The 20,138-nt window shown below is 37.3% G+C and overlaps 2 protein-coding genes across 2 annotated transcripts; both read left to right on the top strand.

Annotated features, from left to right (window-relative positions):
* Positions 1-463: 463 nt before the first annotated feature.
* Positions 464-1,367, top strand: LOC109164053. The gene is made up of 3 exons (XM_019312805.1): positions 464-818; positions 1,137-1,189; positions 1,311-1,367. The coding sequence occupies exons 1-3, from the start codon at positions 464-466 to the stop codon at positions 1,365-1,367; spliced, it is 465 nt and encodes a 154-aa protein (XP_019168350.1).
* Positions 1,368-11,660: 10,293 nt separating this feature from the next.
* LOC109164141 (G-type lectin S-receptor-like serine/threonine-protein kinase At1g67520) lies at positions 11,661-19,896 on the top strand. Its single transcript, XM_019312928.1, has 8 exons — positions 11,661-12,931; positions 13,100-13,252; positions 13,957-14,133; positions 14,223-14,368; positions 18,533-18,743; positions 18,837-19,074; positions 19,163-19,313; positions 19,458-19,896. The coding sequence occupies exons 1-8, from the start codon at positions 11,905-11,907 to the stop codon at positions 19,761-19,763; spliced, it is 2,409 nt and encodes an 802-aa protein (XP_019168473.1). The 5' UTR covers positions 11,661-11,904; the 3' UTR covers positions 19,764-19,896.
* Positions 19,897-20,138: the final 242 nt, after the last annotated feature.

The following is a 20,138-nucleotide window of genomic DNA, read 5'->3' as shown; positions in this document are numbered from 1 at the left end:
ACTAGTACAAAAAAACACATCCGCTATGTGGGGTGTGCAATATTGGATCGAGTACGTGGAATCCTCATAGCATATCCTACGATGATGCTCGGAAGCCAGGCGAGTTTGGGATTTAATAATGCCAAACATGATCCATAACAACCGTCATAAATCCTACTCGGACTGGTTTGACATAGGGATTAGGGGTTTCCCAGGGTACCGGTAACATACCAACAACATTTTGTTTGTATTAACACTCTGGTGGCTTTGGAAATAGCAGAACGAGAGAATTTTCAATAGCAAGCATATTGGGGATGGCCAGAAATGTTATTGGATCCAACTACAACTGAATGAGATTAATAGAGCATTCGAGCGGGCAAGGGAAGCTAGTTCAGAAACAGGTAGCAAGGTCTGGAACCTGATCCAGTAGACTAAACCCCCAGAAGGTTGTATTAAAGTGAACACTAACGGCAGTTATGTCCCCATGTCCAAAAAGGCAAGCTGTGGTGGCGTTGCTCGTAATGAGCATGGAGAGTGGTTGAAAGGTTTCTCCTACGCATTAAGCTCATGCTCAGCAAAAATGGCGGAGGCTTGGGTGATTCTAAAAGGAATCAAGTTTGTAAAGACTCTTGTGAGCAACAACATCTGCTTCGAATGCAACTCGAAAATGATCACATACGCAATCTCTCAAGGAGCAAGACTTGATAGTACTATGAACAATATTTTGGATGCAAGCAGACGTGAGCTAAGCAACATTAGGTCTTGGCACCTCGGCCTCGTCCCAAGAGATATTAACCATGCAGCCGATCACCTTGCTAAAATGCGAACGAGGCAGAAAGGTTTTATCTTCCTTGATTAGCTCCCTACCGAGTTGTTGCAAATCTTAGAGGATGATAAGTATGGCATTCCCATTTTGCGCCAAATGGACGCTACAATCATGTAATTACACATTTAAAACCCACTTAAGTTGGCTTAAATTAGTTGTCAAAATGGTCCAGTGTCTGTGTCAGGTTGAGTCTGGATCAGCGCCTACTCCAGTCCAGTCTCAGCGCCAGGATGCAGTCCAGGATCAGCTCTAGGAAGTAATCCAGAAGAAGTGAAACTCATTCAAACATTTATTTTGGTTTAGACCCTACTTTCATGGCTTTTTAAATCAGGAGATGCAGCTTATTTTGAGGAATTGAAGGCTGCATTTTTTCAGACCAAAGAGGTTTCATATCATCACTATAAAATGCTACTTTGTTAAACATTAAAATTCAAGGATAAAAATCATATTTATCATTCCTCAAATCCTCCACTGGTTTTTCTATCAATATATTCGTGTGTTGAAGGTTTCTCAACTGGTTCAAGTTGTGATGAAGATTGACTGCACGTCAAGTCCATGGTGATGCTGGAGCAGTCGCTGGATCGGGGTAGTGCGCTGTGCTGGAGTAGTGTAGTTTATGCTTTACTGTGTAATGTACTCCCCCTTGTACTCCTTGTTGATCATCTAGTGGATTGGGCTGACGTGAGTGGCCCTGCAGACGTAGGAGTGAGGCTCTGAACTGCGTGAACATTTCCTAGTGCACAGTTACATTTATTGCTTTTATATTTAATTTCTTTATTCTGTCTGGAGTAGATCCGGGAGCTAGTCCAACTTAATAATTGAATTAAAATTTAGTAGGAACCTTTAGGTTATATCTTGCATTCAAGATCCACAAGCCTTTTTCATATATAAATTAGTAAAGTAAAAGACTTACTCTTGATGATACGCTGCCAATATGAATTGTTAATCCTTGTGTTCATCCATGACATGAATGAAATATGATGATATGATGTAACGACATGACAATTTATGTATGTTAACCATATCTGCTGAAATTTGTGTTGGACATGCAAACCGGATAGATGTCACTCCAAGCTGCTTACACAGCTTATTCAAAAACCTGAATAAAGGTGTTGGACATGTACATTTCTTTTTTTTTTTTCTACTACACCTTTTAAATAAAGGTGTAGTGTATTCTTATGTATTTCAATTATCCACTACACCTTTATTAAGAGGTGTAGTGTAAAGTTATATTTATATGTTCAATTTTGTAGTAGTATGACTTGTTAAGTGGCTCTTCCAAATAGGAGGTCATGGATTTGAGTCTCAGTGGGACGGTATTATTTCTTTGTTTTTCAGTAGGTTGAGAAAGTAATTATGAACAGATACTACATTATAACAGAGTTACTAGTACTAACAAAAAAAAAAAAATCTAGTGACTTGTTAATACGTTTAATTACGTACACGCTTGTTTTTTTCTAACTAGGTGTTCCGATCCAATGCAACTCTTTTTAGTTAGGTGCTTAATTTCACTATTTAACTAAGCTTGAGAGTTAATTTAAACCCTATCCTAAAGTAAAATAAATCAACCTCAAAAATAAAAAATAAATAAATCTACATTATAATCAGTAATTAAAAAAATGGAATAATGATATTTCTACACAAGCGTAAAATGAAGATTGAAGAAGATATTTATTTGCGATTTTGCGGTCACCATTATGTACAGTAGTTGACTGGTAACTAAATTATTTTGCATTCGGAAAAAATGCAAGCCACTCATTAATTATGCGGTTCATGTTAAACCATGATTTATTTACCACAAATTAATGAGTGGTTAAGATCCTTTAAATAATATAAGACCTAAATCGCTTGGCCTCTATTATTTAAACAAGATTTTACCAGTCTTGTTCTTGTTTTTTAAAAGGTTTCCAACCTAAACGTTGATGTTGCGGATATTTTTCAACAACTCCCTTATCTGATTATAATGTGATTAGCAAAATGTACACATCTATGAGTCATTCATGCATAAATACACCCACATTATCGTTTACGGGAACTAACATTCTTGAATTGGTTGACTTAGATTACTACACTCAAAAATATATCAACCACTTAATTTGCATTATTGTATGTGAATATAATATATTATTATATTATGTTTGCAAAATTTCTGAATACCAAAAATATATGGTATATATTACTATAAATGAAAAGATAACTATTTTTAAAAATTACTATCTAGCCGTACAATAGTCACAAAAAATCTTAAGTCCGATTTAACCTCAAAGTTGAATTCCAGGAATGCATGGTAAAAAAAATATATCAATTAATCTTGTGTTTGACATTTCCACTTCTGGGTATAAAATTAGGGTGTCGTTTAGATCCGGAAAATGACTTCCAAAAAACTAGTTTTTGAATTTTATCATATTTGAGTATTCAAAAATATCAAACAACAATATTCATTATGGTCAACAGAAATAAAAATGTTCAATTTGTCAGAAAATGTCTTCCTAAAATTTTTAGTTGGAAAGAATTTTCTAGATTTTTTTTTTATTACTTTAGTCTATGTTCTCTCTCATCTCTCTTCGAGCTAGTATTTGGATTATTGTTACCACCACCACCATCAATTATTATTATTAAAAGAATGATAATTATCGGGCCTATAGCAAAACACCAAAAAATTAAAATATTTTTTTAAAAAAGGAGTTTTTGGAAATCATTTTCTAAATTTTCAAATAGACCCTAAAATTAACGAGAATCAATCTTGATAATTTAATAGAATATGAAACTTGCTTAAATTTGTATAAGATAAAAGTTTGTAAGAGTTTAGGCATGAAGAAAATACATTATAATGAAGAAAAAATAATTTGAATACGGAGACAAATATAAAGTTTAGATAGAGAGAGAAAACATTCAGGGGGGTTTGGTTCATTGAATGTTAGATTGCATTAGGGATTGTTAGATTAATGGAAATGTACCCGCATGGGCAGCTCAACTGGTCATAGAGGTGAAACTTTGGAAGAATGACCAGGGATCGAGTCTCACCAGCGGCTAGACCTGGCAATTCGTGTATACGGGTCGGTTAACGGGTCGACACGATAACGACACAAACACGATACGTTATGGTTAACGGGTTGACACGGTAAACACGTTTTGTTAACATGTTTCAAGTCGTGTCGACACGATATGACACGAAACCCGTTTAATATATTTTTAAAAAACTAAAATTTAAAGTTAAGTTTTATAAAAAAGAAATAAAACCTACAGTTCAATTATCAAACAAACTAAAAAATATTCAATCCATAATATTCATAAAATGATAGAATAATATCAAAAAATCATAATTAAAGGAGTCCATACTAGTTTTTAGAATCAAATTGAACACAATAAAAATTCAAATTTCAAATTGTTTAATGGTGTAGGATCTTGGCCTAATGTAGTAAATTCATCCTTAGTCATGTTCATAATATCTTTTCTAATCTCATTCATGACCATGGTTCTTACCTAAATGACAATGGTTCTTCGCGTGTTACAAACAGGTTTAGTAAACGGGCTCGTGATAACGGGTTAACACGATAATATTAACAGGTTAAACGGGTTCTTAATAGGTTTAACGGGTTGACCCGTTAAAACACGAAATATAACGGGTCCTTAACAGGTCAACCCGTTAAGGACCCGGGACACATTAAGGCTAAACACTAACCCGTTATTTTCGTGTCCGGTTTCGTGTCGTGTTAACGGGTCGTGTCCATAATTGCCAGGTCTACCAGCGACAGTGTGGGAGCAACCTCTCAAAGTGAGGGAGGTTCCTTGTGCGCAGTGAGCATAGGTCTACCCTCTGACTAGGGATCGAGTCTCACCAGCGGCTTTGTTGGAGCAACCTTCCTTGTGCGTAGTGAGCATAGGTCTAGCCTCTGTGATGTCGGGTTGGGAGCAACCTCTCAAAGTGAGGGGGTTCCTTGTGCGCAGTGAGCATAGGTCTAGCCTCTGACCAGGGATCGAGTCTCACCAGCGGCTTTGTGGGAGCAACCTCTCAAAGTGAGGCGGGGTTCCTTGTGCGCAGTGAGCATAGGTCTAGCCTCTGTGGTGTCGGGTTGGGGCGCTTCCTTTTGGAAGAAATGTTAAATTCCTGGTTAAAATTAAGATATGTAATATAAACCTGTTTGGTTTGATTTTTTATCTTTTATAATATATATATATATATATATATATATATGATAGTGATTATATGAGAACCACCATCCCTATGAGTTTGTGAGAACCAATTTAGTTCATTAAAAAATTAAATTTATGGATGAGATTAGTTGGGGGTTCAAAATTAGTGTGTGCATATGAGGCATGTGTTGTGTGCATATCCTATGTTCACACAACACATGCTTAATGCACACACAAATTTTGAATCCCGAATTGCATATTAGTTCCTCCTACTAAAACTGTATACTGAATTATTCAAACGTTGAAGTTCTTACGGACAACTTTCCAATTCAAGCAAGTCGATCTTTGGCTGAATCATAGTCTATAATTGTGTGGTGATAGAATAAGTCTTAGAAGGTTAGTCTAATAGTCAGGAGTGTTTAGTGGTGCAATCTGATATACTCTCCTGTAACCTTTTATGTTATAACTGAATCACTTAATCTCTCTCATCTGGTATCATCCTAATCGATCCTTCCTCTCTCTCCCCTCACCGCAAAACCACCGTAACTCACCGCCAAACCACCCCAGCCATGTCTTCAAATTCATCGAAAAGGACCATTTCCACCGCCGATGGATCCTCCCCGAACGGCACCAACCCTCTTACCGGCGCTCACCACTTCATCTCAATGAAGCTCACCAACAGGAACTTCCTGTTCTGGCGTACCCAGCTCCTCCCATTCTTGCGCGGGCAGGACCTCATCGGTTTTGTTGAAGGAAGCACGCCGTGCCCGCCACCTACAGTCACCGCCACTCCCTCCAGCGACTCCACCTCTGGGGCTACCACGGTGGATCCTCTCCCCAATCCGGCGCACAAGGCGTGGGTTCAATAGGATCAGTCGATCATCTCTTCGATGTCCGACGATGTTCGCCACCTCGCAGTTGGCCGGAACACCGCCGCGGAGGTATGGCGCTCCATCTGCACGACGTTAGGGTCCAATACCCAAGCGAGGTGCCTTAATTTACTTGGCCGGTTTCAGTCACTCCAGCAAGGGAATGCGTCACCAGCAGACTACCTCGGCCGGGCGGAGCTTCTCGTCGAAGCACTTGCGCAGGCTGGCTAACCCCTCTCCCTGGCAGAACAGAACCTGTACATTCTGAGGGGCCTTCGTCCGGAGTACAGAACGTATGTTGCGTCTCTGACTGCCAACTCGCCGGTGACTCTACCGCAGATGGCGGACTATCTCCAGGAAGCCGACTTCATCCTTGCCAACGACTATCAAGCGGTGGCAGATGGCGTTACTGGCGGCTCGCATACAGCCCTGTATGCTGGCCGCGGGCGTGGCGGCAGTGCTGGTTCACATGGAGATGGTGGCCGGAGAGGTGGCCGTGGCAGCCGCAACAATAATCAAGGCCACGGTGGACGTGGCGGACGGGGTGCACCAAGGTGTCAGATCTGTAGATCACACGGGCACATAGTGGTTTACTGTTACAAGCGCTATTCCTCTCAACCGCTAGCTCAAGCCAATGTCGCGGTCTCTGGCGACACTTCGGCGGTATCCACCTGTTGGTCCCAAAAGAGGTAAGGTGAAAGTCTAGAGGGGGGGGGGGGGGGGGGAATAGACTTTCAAACTTTTTCGCACAGAACAACAATTGCTAGGCCAGAGATAAACCAAAACTCTTAACTAGATTGTTAGAGTATGGTGTACAACGGAATTAAATAAAGATAAAGTGTGTGTGTGAGAATGTGTGAGCAATATATCTCGTGTAGAGCAAGTAAGTAAAGAGCAGTAAGTAAAGAAAGCAGTAAAGAACACAAGACAATTATAGTGGTTCGCGAGGTGGTGTAATCCTCCTACTCCACTTGCTCTTATATCCAAGAGCAATTCACTATATCCACCACTTCTTGGTTTCAAGATACAATGAATTTCCGTGATCTAGTGTTTTGATCACAAAGCCCGCACTAATCACGCCCAATGACACCACACTGCTGCTTCGGGTTTCACGTCGTCGCGCTACTATCCCAGGATTTCACGACTCCGCATTACTTTCTCCCCGTCTTCCACACTCCGGTAGAAACGTATCCCGTGATCTAGTGCTTTGATCACAAAGCCCGCACTAATCACGCCCAGTGCCTCCGACACTGCTGCTTCGGATCTCACAGCTCCGTGTGACAATCCAGGATTTCACAGCTCCGTGCTACTTTCCTCCCTTTTCTTGTTTTGCTCCAAAACAAGTGTTGTCTTGCTTCCAACTTCTGAGACTCTGTAGAAGATCTTCAATGATGCGCAGGTCTCTTTGATGAAGATTAAAACACTCTGGAATGATTTCTCTTGAATGCTCTGAGTGTTTTCTCTCTTTGAATATATCAAGTAAAACACTTGATATTTATGCTCTGTTTAGCTTTGTTTAAGAACTCTCAGAATATTTTTCTTTGAAGCTCTCTGAGTTCTTTTTCTTTTCTCACTTCTCACTTGAAGATTTTTGGTATGCTCTGTACCAAATGAGATTTTTGCTCTTTGCTCTTATTTTCTGCTCTTGAGTTTTTGAGTTCCCTTTTTTGCTCTATCTTTCTCTATCTTCAAGTCTTCATATCTTCATCATTTTATAGCTAGTAATGAGAATCTGTCCATTGGAAAAATACGATCTCATTTTTGAAATCTTGTATCTTTTGTCAGAGATCTTATCTTATCTTTTGCAAAGTGTCAGAAGAGATAAGGTACCCATGAGTTCCCAAACTTCATCTGATATTCCTCTGGTTTTACGTTGAGTGGGAATATCCGGGTCTCTGTTTTGGTGTAGAATGGCTTCTCTGATCAGCTTTGAAGTGGTCATTGTATCTTTGGGATTTAAAAAATATTCTTCAATTTAATCCCATACTAGTTAGACTAGTAATTTGAATTTCTCCATTGTGATTGGCACCCAATTTCCACTTGTAATCAACACCCAACTCAATCAAACTTAATTAATTTTATTATTGTTAATGGTGAGATTCGAACTTGAGCCATTTTGCATAATATATCAAGCATCTTCCAATTCGTCCATACGGTATATTGGTTAAATCTCCAATCACCTTTGATGTACTCCTTTCTTTCCATAGATGTTTGATCTTCAAGTCAAATTCATGCAATCTTTCAAACTTAATTTTCTTTCACGAAAATTCTTCTGGGATATCTTATTGAGTAGTAGCGACGTGATTTCATATCATTCATCTTCTTCTTCTATTTGTCATTTTCTCCAGACAAATTCTTGATTTTAGGCTTTATATCTTCTTCTTCTATTTTCATGCATCTTCCTCTGTTTTCTCTTTTCCAATTTAAATAATTTCCCGATCATGGTCTAAGACTCTACTAGACCTATGAAATAAAATTGGGGGTTCTACAAATACATATTTGGCATATCAAAACCATTACACTTTATTCCTAACACCACCCCTCCGACGGACGCTTGGTATCCCGACACCGGCGCTACGGTGCATGCCACACCTGACGCCGGCATGCTGACTAACTCGGAGGACTACAGGGGTCCGGATACGCTCCGGGTTGGAAATGGTACAGGTTTGGCTATCTCACGGGTTGGTCATGCATCCATCCCATCCGTGTCTAAACAATTGTATTTGTATAATATGTTGCATGTCCCTAAATTAACCGTTCCTCTATTATCTGTCCAAAAATTCACTAATGATAATGGGGTTTTCTTTGAGTTTCATAACAGTTGCTTTCTTGTGAAGGATTCCAAAACCAAGGCTGTGCTTCTTAAGGGTCCTACCTCTGGAGGCCTATACAAACTACCTATGTCTCGGAGTCACTTCGCGTTTGTCAGTTCCCGTGCTACACCGGCGGTATGGCATCGCAGGCTCGGTCACCCACAGAGTCTAGTTCAAAATAAAGTCCTACAGAATTGCCCGGTTCAGCCAAATAATGTCAAAGATTTGGGGTCATGCCAAGCTTGCCATCTCGGCAAGTCCTCACGTTTTAAGTTAGATAGGATTGATAATTCTAGCCACAATGTACTAGATCTCCTGTATACAGATATCTGGGGGCCTGCCCCTGTAGTTTCATCTAGTGGCTCTCGTTATTTCCTATTGTTTGTTGACGATTTCACTCGGTATTGCTGGTTTTATCCATTAAGGGTAAAATCATACATTTATAAATTTTTTGACTCGTTTCATGTGTTGGTAGAACGACAGTTTTCGCACTCTATCAAGTCTATATAGTCCGATTTAGGGGGTGAATACCGCAAATTACACACCACGTTCCATTCATTGGGTATCAATCACCGCCAGTCGTGTGCCTACACACACGAACAAAATGGAAGAATTGAGCACCGTAACAGACATATTGTTGAAATGGGCTTAGCTCTTCTCGCTCAAGGCTCTGTCCCACAACAATATGACTACGCCTTTGAAACTTCCACGTGTCTAATTAACTATCTCCCATCCTCGGTCTTAAGCTTTGAAAGCCCATATTTCCATCTCCACAAAAAGTCACCACCATATTAGTTCCTTGGGTATTTGGGTGTCAATGTTACCCCTATCTTAGGCCTTACAATCGGCATAAGATGGAGTATCGTTCCACCCCGTGTGTCTTCCTAGGTTACCCACTGTCCTATAGGGGATACAGATGCATGGATCTAATCAGTGGGAAAACCTATATCTGTCTCCATGTGCGGTTTGACGAGTCTGTCTTTCCTTTTGATACAGGTTTACCGCAGCAGGTCCCGCCACCTGCATCTCTACCATGGGCTTCAGCACCCATCATGTCTGTGCTACCACACCCGACCGTATGTGATCCAGGTCCTATGCCGGTCACTGAGCCTATCTCGCTTGTTCAAGAAGTGTCTCACTTGGCCATTGAGTCTTCCGCCCCACCACGGGCTCAGAAACGGACTACCCAAGTGCAGCCTCAGGACCGAGGGCATGTCATGCGTCTTCGGCACATGACTCGGGGCACTAATGAAGAATTTCAGGCCCTAACTACAACGACTGATCCAACATGTTACTCCCAAGCTGTAGGACATCCACAGTGGCGGGATGCTATGGACCAGGAGTTCAATGCGCTACTCCACAATAGCACTTGGCTTTTGGTCCCACCGGACCCTACCATGAACAACATTGGGTGCAAGTGGGTATTCCGCACCAAACGCACTGCGGATGGCTCGGTTGAACGCTCCAAGGCACGCCTTGTAGCCAAAAGTTTTAATCAAGTGGCCGGGGAAGATTTTTTTGGAACCTTTAGTCCAGTTGTCAAACCCACTATGGTCCGCATCCTGTTCTCATTGGCCGTAACAAACAACTGGACACTGCGGCAGTTGGATGTTCACAATGCCTTCCTCAACGGACACTTAGCAGAGACGGTGTACATGAAACAGCCACCGGGATACGAAGACCCGGCTCATCCTGGCCACGTCTGTCTCTTGTAACGTTCGCTCTATGGCCTCAAGCAGGCTCCTAGGGCATAGTTTAAGCGGCTTCATGACTTTTTTATTGTCTACAGGTTTTTCCTCATCCAAGACTAATGTCTCGCTCTTTTACCACACCTCTGGTGGTACCAAAGTGTTCCTCCCGGTCTATGTTGATGACATCATAATGATGGGAAGTGACACCAGCTTGGTCAATTCTTTACTCCGTCGCCTAGCCTCCACCTTCAAAATTCGTGATCTTTGCAAACCAGGGTTTTTCTTGGGCATTGAAACTGTTGAGGTGGGTGATGGCATGGTTTTCTCACAGCGGCGTTACATGACTGACTTGCTGAGTTGGTCCGGGATGGTGGACTGCAAACCTCTTGCCATGCCCGCTTCTGTCACTCAAGCGGTGACTCCGTCTGATCAACCGTTTGAGAATCCCACGCAATATCGCCGCATAGTTGGTGCGCTGCAGTACCTAACTGTCCCTCGGCCCGACCTTTCGTATGTGGTCAACTGTCTGTGCCAGTTCATGCACTCTCCATCTATTGATCACTGGGCCATAGTAAAATGCGTGTTACGATATATCAAAGGTACACTTCATTATGGACTACGGCTCTCACCTTCTCCTACCAGCACCATACATGCCTATTCGAACTCCGACTGGGTTGGCTGCCCGATTGACGGGAAGAGCACTAGTGGGTATGCTGTTTTTCTGGGAACCAATCTCATTTCATGGCTCTCCTGGAAACAGCGCACCGTTGCCCACTCATCTACTGAAGCAGAGTATAAAGCATTAGCTAATGTAGCTGTTGAGGTCACCTGGGTTGTCTCATTGTTGCGCGAACTAGGGTTGCATACTGGACAACCCTCCAGCCTATCGTGTGATAACTTAGGGGCCACTTATCTCTGTGCCAACCCGGTATTCCATGCTTGGACCAAACATGTTGAGATCGACTATCATTTCGTTCGTGACAAGGTTGCCTCAGAAGACTTCGTGGTTAGCTTTGTTTTAACCAAAGATCAGCTTGCGGATGTTTTCACCAAGCCCCTGCCCGGACCAAGATTTGCAGCTCTTCAGGACAAGCTCAATGTTGTGGCTCACCAACCTTGTGCTTGAGGGGGGTGTTAGTGTTACTATTATTGTTATTATTATTATTTTTTTTTTTTTTTGAAAATATTGTTATTATTATTATTATTATTATTATTATTATTATTATTATCATAGTCTATAATTGTGTGGTGATAGAATAAGTCTTAGAAGGTTAGTCCAATAGTCAGGAGTGTTTAGTGGTGCAATTTGATATACTCTCCTGTAACCTTTTCTGTTATAACTGAATCACTTAATCTCTCTTCTCATCGTTTTGTAGTCTTATTGATTTGTAAGAGCCTATTTATTGTCATATGCTGGACCAGCAAGACATATCACAATGATACAGATTATTATATCTATTCTTATTCTTTTTCAATTTTTCTCTTTTGAAATACCCATATCCTTCTCTTTGGAGTAAACACTACTCGATCATCACTTGAAAAAGTGCAATCAAAACCATTCACATCCACCTAGCCATTTTGTTTGAAACCATATGATAGGGATGAGTGGAATAATATTGTATGATGTAGTTGGAATTGTTGGCTTCTTCTTCATCTGTCATGCCCTGTTGCTATCTTATGTTAGTGCTAAAGACACACTTGCGCCTGGAGAATACATATTACCCACTGATGAAGTTTACTTGAGGTCTTCAAACAAAATCTTCGAGTTAAAACTCATCAGGGGGCCGCCGGGCAATAGCTCTACCTCTAGCTGCTATTTGTGTATACAGTTCACAGAGTATCCAATCCTTGCAGCTTCCCAACAAATGATTGTTTGGGTAACTTGGCTCGGCCAAGCTGAAACTTCTTCCGTCCCGGTGTTAAAAATGGAAAGAGACGGCCGGTTGGTGGTATCTGCTGATCATGAATTCGTTGTAAACGATGATCGACAATATCCATATGCTATGAACACAACCGCAACTCTACTTGATACGGGCAACTTAGTCTTGCGAATAGTAGGGGGTCATACCCATACGTCGTGGCAAAGTTTCGATCATCCCACTGCTAATACTTTGCTCCCGGGTATGATATTGGGTAGTAGATTCGGGGTGAAAACTCGAGGGGTCCATTGTTTGACTTCTTGGACTAGTGAGGGGAACCCTTCTCCTGGTGATTTTAGCTTGTGTGTTGATCCAAACAACCCCAAGCAGCTAATTGCCACACGAAAAGGGATTGTTTATTGGAACAGTGGGGTCTTGAGTGAACACAACAATAATTTCCCATTTCTTCCTGTCCTTTCGCATCATCTCACATATTTCTTTAGTGACAATGAAAGCTATTTTGCTTGGGATGGAAATGTAGACCCGCATTCAACCTTCATCAGAATTTTAGCAACCGGTGAAATTTCAGTAGCGATAAATCATGATAGAAACTTATCAAGAGCATCAATTAATTGTGATCATAATGGTACTTACTATTCCAACGAGGGGTGCGTAACATCATCCGATTGTACTGCTCGAGACAAGTTCAGTTCAACTACTGCTTTCATCCAATGGGAACTACAGTTAAATGATACCAAAGGTACGAGTCCTTATTCATGACACGGGTCAAGATACACATTAATGTAATACTAATTAATCAGGCCGGAATAAAAGTGAGAAAGTATAGTATTTTATCTTTGATTTAATATTACATTTTTTGGTATTAGTATCTGACCTGTCTCACACAAATTTTTACTGCTTGGTATAGGTGACTGCAATGAAATGTGTGTAAACAATTGTTCTTGCAACGCTTATGCTACACTTGAATCTGATGGAACAGGCTGCAAATTTTCTTCTTTCACTGCTTACCGTTACGTGTCTAATGGGGGCGAAACTTTTTACATTCGAGATGCAAAAACAGGTAGGCCAACCCCCTTGTCTGTATTTTACTTGCTGCTCCATATACTTATATATACTCACTAAATCTACAATAATCTATTTTTTCACAAGTTAGTTTGTCGAATTTTACACAATCAATCTATACTATGAAATAATATTGTTGGGCGGAGGCCAATAAAGGTCAAGTTTGATACACAGTGGTTGGGGATGTTGGGGACGGTAAAAGGCTTAAAAAACTAAGGTCCTGTTTGGTAAATGCTGTTAGCTGATAGCTGTTACCTGTTAGTTGATTGTGTTAATTAGAGGGTATAACTAGTTGATAACATTAGTTGATTGTAGAAAGGTGTTTGGTAAATTAACTGTTAGCTGATAGCTGTTTAGTATAATTGTTTTTCTCAGAAAGCTAATTGAAAAAGTTACTTAGAGCAACTTTTTGAATTTTAGCATTTTTGAAGTTACAAAAAGTTAATTAACCAAACACTTATATTGATTTTTATCCAAGTCAAACAGGTAATAGTGGTCAAATAAGCCAAAATTGACTTATAAGCTAATTATTTTACCAAACAGGGCCCAAGTCTAACACCCGTGTCTCGAAAATGTGTGGCAATATAAGAAAATAAAATTGCGTCTTCGCTACTAGCTCTAACTTTTAGAGTAATGGTAATCGCTTGATCCTAACAAATATCAAAGTAATGACTCAATTGCTTCGCTTTGAACAATCTTAAGCAAATCAAACCCATCTTCCTCCACCTCCATATCCTGCTCCTGCTTTGACAAGGAGCATGTCACACCACAGAAGAACAACAATTGTAGCTGCTCTTACAGTAACGTTGTTTGTGACACTTGCTGTGGTTTTCCTAGTATGGTATATGAATCGAAGAAAATGTTGCAGTTGCTTCGAAGGTATTCTCTTAATAACAATTTATAAGATTTTTAGTTTCCTAAATCTGCCTATACTAGAGGCTAATCAGCTATAAGTGTTTGACACACAGCCCCAATTGTACCGTCGTCATCACAACAACTTGCTAGTAAGGATGAGGAGTTACCTTTCTTCAATTTCAAAAGCATAGAGCTCGCCACAAATTACTTTTCTGATGAGAATAAACTTGGTCAAGGAGGATTTGGCCCTGTATATAAGGTACGAACTATATATGTTGATTTTAGGATAATGTAGAGAGAATTATGTATTTTGAGATGAACTTTTTTTATCTTCTGTCAATTTTTAACACGACGACACTCAAAAATCGGATATTAAAAACTAGGCTTAGATTTAGGCTTATTGTGCCTTGAATTTCCTAGGTTGCCACAATAATGATCTATATAGTTTCACGTATTTAACATGTTGTGTTAAAAATAGTAGAAACTTGTTTAATACATTAAAAATAAATATTGTATAATAAATATTGTGTCAACCCTTTTATACGTAAAATTAGAATTATATGAAAACTTATTTCGAAAAGAAAAATAAGAATTAATCTCATCTGACTATCTTGCCGGATCTAATGATTTTTTATCAATTAGGGAAAAAATATATTGGTGTTTTTGTAAATAATTTATAATTTTTAAATGTATTTCGCAACATTATAAAATACATTGCACCCAATCTGAAAGCATAATGCACTTAACGCTGACCTTTTAGAATGTATAACTTAGTTTTTTGATTGGCTTAGGATGGATTTTGTTTTTGAGTTTCTTTGAAGTGCTCAGTTTTTACGGTCGAAGATTTAGTATTTATCGTTTAGCTTTAAGCTTTAGTTTTTTGGTTTAGGTTTTAATGTTTATCAATGAATGCCTTACTTTTACAAATTCCACTGTTATTGTTGTGAAGTGTACTACTCCGTATTAAAGTTGGAGAAAATTTACGAAAATGTCACTTTTTTTTCTTTTTTCAGTCATTACCTCAGATCCATTAGACTCTTAATAGACAACTAAGATTAATTCTTAGTTTTCTCTTGAAAATAAGTTATCATCTGAGTGTGCTTTATATATATATAATTAATACTCAAAATAGTTATCGATAATAGTGATTTTTTTCAATTTCGTCCTAATTAAACGACTTTGGTGATCTAATGTAGTCCCAGACTTTTGTGTTTTTACTCAATTTAGTCTTCCGATTGTTATTCCGTCAAATTGGTGTTAAATAAATGGACAATTCAGTAATCTCAACATTGATCTCTCTTTATCTCAGCCCGGCGAAGTGCGAAATCCCTATTTCTTTTACAAATTACTCCCAGACCTGCGAATCAAATTTTATATTTGCATGTTTGGGAGTAATCATAGAAGCAATTCGTAAAAGAAAGAGAGATTTCACACTTCGTAGGTCTAGGAGTAAAGAGATGTCAATATTGAAATTACTAAATTGTCTCTCTATTTAACACAAAATTGATGGAATAACAAGCGGATGACTAAATTGAACAAAAACACAAAAGTCTGGAACTACATTAGGTCACCAAAGTCATTTAGGACGAAATTGAGAAAAAACCATTATAGTCGAAGACCATTTTGGGTATTAACTATATATATATATATATATATATATATATATATATATATATATATATATATATATATATATATATATATATATATATATAATTACATTCATGTAAAAGCAGGGCTTAAAATACAAACATGTGGACATTTCTGGATCATTGGATTTTGGGTATCTAAGGTTGTGATTAGTTTTTATGATTTTGTGTGCTGCCCGCCTGTGTGCACTGTCGTTCATGGACGTGTGCACGCCAGCCCAAATATTGTGGATTCACACATGCATACTATATTGGACGTGTGCATTGTCGTCCAGGGATGTGTGCACACCCGCATCTAGGTGTGTGCATGGTATATGTCCACATGTTTGTATTTTAAGAGTGTTTGCATGTGAATACAACCCTATATATACAACCGGGACCCTTTTTTTGTCCTGCTCCGAACTTATAAAATGATAGAACCGACCCTGCCATCAGGATAGACCTTTTCTTTAATACCGCCAATGTGATCGAAGACAAGGGCACGATGCCCTGCCCCTGCATCAACATCGTAGAGATTGTTGGTAATTTCACATATGGAAATCCCAACAATGAAAGAAATATTATAAATACTAGTATTTGTCCCGTGCTTTGCACGGAAAATATGTTATAAAAATATACCCTATATAAGGTTTATTCATATATAAAATTTTTGTTATTTAATAATTATCACCCGCGCGATGCACGGGAAAAAAATTATGTTATTATAAATATTAATAAAAAATAGAAAAAATAAAAATATTTTAAATTGTTTAATATAATAATAATTTTGAGCTTCCATTGGTCAAGTATTTATTATTTTTATAGAATACAAAATTAAAATTAAAATTAAAATTAAAATTTTTTATGGTTAATATAATCTCTAATTATGTACATATTCAAATAAAGTTATAGAAAGAATTTACATAATTACATTTAGAAAGCAAATTTCAAATTTTGTATGAGTAAATTTAAACTCTAATTGAACACATTTTTTATATGATTATATAATATATTCTTTATGCACATGTCATTCCATAAACCCAAATGTCATTCTATAAGTCCAAGTCCTCTTTTTGTGGAGATAATTCAAATGTATTTTTTTTTTTTAAAGTCCTAAGTTTAGAAATCCAGAAAAACATTAAAGACCCATACGATATATACATTTATATATATATTTAAATTTTTATTTATGGCTCAAATGATTTTTTTTTTATTCTGATGTCCAATAATTGACCCACAGCCCGCAGCATTTGCTTTCTTCATCCCTTCTCGCTTCTGCCATTTCTTTGAAGCATTTGAGAGGGAGAAAAATTATATGTGGAGGCTTGCATTAATTGCACTGTTTCAGATATCGAATAGGCTTTCATCAAAAATTTAATTAATATTGTAATCCCAAGAAGCACCATAAATAACAAAAGCATATCAAATAAACTTTCATTGTAAAGTCAGAGATTTAATTGATATTGCATCGTTTCATATTTTCTATTAATCGGGAATCGGAATCCTTAATCCTAATATCATAACATTTAATAACTCCATTAATTCAATAAATGTAATCCTTTGTTATGGGCGAGAAAAAAAATATTTTTCAAATGTTGTGTTTTTTTTTTTAATAGTAAAAGATGTTGTGACTATTTTATATTTATAGCTAGTAATAATAATAATGTTGGTAATTAATTGTAACATTAATCTTAACTATATGGTTTGGGAAGTAACATTAATTACTTCCCAACCATATAGCTTTATTATAGTTTTTTTTTTTGGAATGTTACTGGCCCTATTACATTGTAGTATCTGTTCATATACTTTCTCAACCTACTGAAACACAAAGAACCAATAACGCCTCCACTGAGGCTTGAACTCACAACCTTCCAAATGGAAGTCCAACCCGGATACCATTAGACCACATAGTCCTGGTAGCTTTATTATAGTTTAGATTAGATTAGATGTAAATATGTAATAATATAAATTATCGCTATGATATTATATTAAAATATATAGCGTAAACTCGTAAAGTCATTACGCAGAAGAAAATGACATAGTTTATTCATTGTAAAAGCATGCCTTCTGCAGTTCTGCCTACTTGAAGGAAGAAACTTATGAAGAGCTTAATAATTAGGCAATTTACCATTTACCATTTACCAATAATAGGAAAAAGAATATGACTCTTTTATTACTCATACTATACGGTCAAACCTAAAAGACTCAGCTTAGGAAGTAAAAAATTTAAAAAAAAAAAAAAAAAAAAAAAAAAAAATTAACAACATTGTTTATATATATCCTACACGAGCTATTCAATTGGGTGTTAAGTACTAAATTAAGGACAAGATTGGAGGTTAATCAACCATCAATAATGTCCTATATCTCTATGACTATGAAGCTGGGACAAACCTTGGCTAGCTTTGTTCTTAGTCTCCTTTCATCCTATTGAATTTGTTGTTGTTTAAACAGCAAAAGCCGTTTTTGACATGTAATATATTTAATATTTAATTTCTAACATTAATGTATATCTATAACAAGTATTATATTTTCATTAGATAGTAGTACTTATTCCTTAAAAGTCCTAGTGAAAATTAATATTTAATTTGTTGACCCATAAAAAAATATTACATTTTTTTTTTAATTTTATAAAACGTATTACATATTTAATATTCATCTTACATCATATGGTTCACACAAGACCAACCCTAATTATAAAAAAAAAAAAATAACTGGGGTTTTGGTTAAGTTATAAATAAAATATAATGGCAATTCTCGATATCCAAACAATTAACATTTATACTATTTGTATCTAGGGGATATTAGCCAATGGTCAAGAAATTGCAGCAAAGCGGCTCTCAAAAATGTCTGGGCACGGAATTGAACAATTCAAGAATGAAGTTTTATTAATTTCAAAATTGCAACACAGGAATCTTGTTAGGCTTTTTGGTTGTTGCACTCAAGGAGAAGAGAGGATATTAATATACGAGTACATTACAAATAAAAGTTTGGATTCAATTCTTTTTGGTTAGTTGGCTTTATTCATTTCCCTCTTTTATCTTATATATATTTTTTGTTTATTTCTAAAAAATTGAATATATGATCACTGGTTTTGCACAGATGCAAGAAAGAAAACCTGTCTTGATTGGGGAAAGCGCGTCTCCATAATTGATGGGATTACGCAAGGGCTTTTGTACCTTCACAAATATTCAAGATTGAAGATTATACATAGAGATTTGAAAACAAGTAACATATTATTAGATGTTCACATGCATCCCAAGATTTCTGATTTTGGAACGGCAAGAATATTTGAAGATAGTGATTCACCAATAAACACAAAAAGCATTATTGGGACTTAGTAAGTCAATGAATATGTTTGATCAATTATCTCTTCTATATATATTTTTCCTTTATATAACTATTTGAACAATTTGATGGTAAACCAGTGGTTACATGTCTCCGGAATATGCCATGGATGGTTGTTTCTCTGAGAAATCAGATATATTTAGTTTTGGAGTCATGATAATAGAGATTGTAAGTGGAAAGAGAAACAATGGCTTCTACAATCCTGATCGTGTTTCAAACATACTTGGCTATGTAAGTATTACCGTATACATAAACTATACAAAAATGTAATTGGTTGATTTTTAAGATTCTTTTAAGGATTCATTTATTTAAACATCTCTATTTAATTTGACCAATAACTATATATGTCTAACTCTACCCATGAATGATTACTAGGCTTGGGACTTATGGATAGAAGGGAGACTCTCAGACCTAATAGATTCTACAATGGAAAAAACAATTTCAATTATTGAAGCAACAAGATATATTCAAGTAGGTTTGCTATGCGTTCAAGATAGTGCGACGGATAGACCAACTATCTCTGATGTTGTATCCATGCTTGGTAATGAATTAATAGTCTTACCTACTCCTAAACAACCTGGTTTCTCTGCCATTATTGGCTTAAAATGTGTGGATGTTGTTAATAATTTAAAAGCTTGCTCTTGTAATGATGTCACAATTACAGATATTGAAGGTCGATAGCCATAGTTAGTACATATCATTCTCTCATTGTGAAAAGACTTTTTGGGTAGCTTTCATTGTACAATAATTGCTGTTAAACTTCACCAAAGATTGTAAAGCTATTCTTATCCTTGAAAGTGAGGCCTTTGCAAAATGATGTGGCTACAGAAGTGGATTTTTGTTTTATTTTGTTATTGCTTAGGTGTAATGTAAACTTACTAATCTTAGAAGCTTGTAAATTACAAAAAAATAAAAAAAATAAAAAAATAAAAAAATAAAAAAAAAGCTACCGCATGGCAACATGCGACAACATTTTTGTACTTTTATTAAAAAATTTATTTTATTATTATTTTGTTATTTTATTGCATTGTGATGTGAAAGTGTGGTCACTCTTGT

Source organism: Ipomoea nil, unplaced genomic scaffold (assembly GCF_001879475.1).
Source record: "Ipomoea nil cultivar Tokyo-kokei standard unplaced genomic scaffold, Asagao_1.1 scaffold3056, whole genome shotgun sequence".
In the NCBI taxonomy this organism is placed as follows: Eukaryota; Viridiplantae; Streptophyta; class Magnoliopsida; order Solanales; family Convolvulaceae; genus Ipomoea; species Ipomoea nil.
Note: the sequence above shows the minus strand (reverse complement) of the source record. Positions and strands in the feature narration are given on the sequence as shown.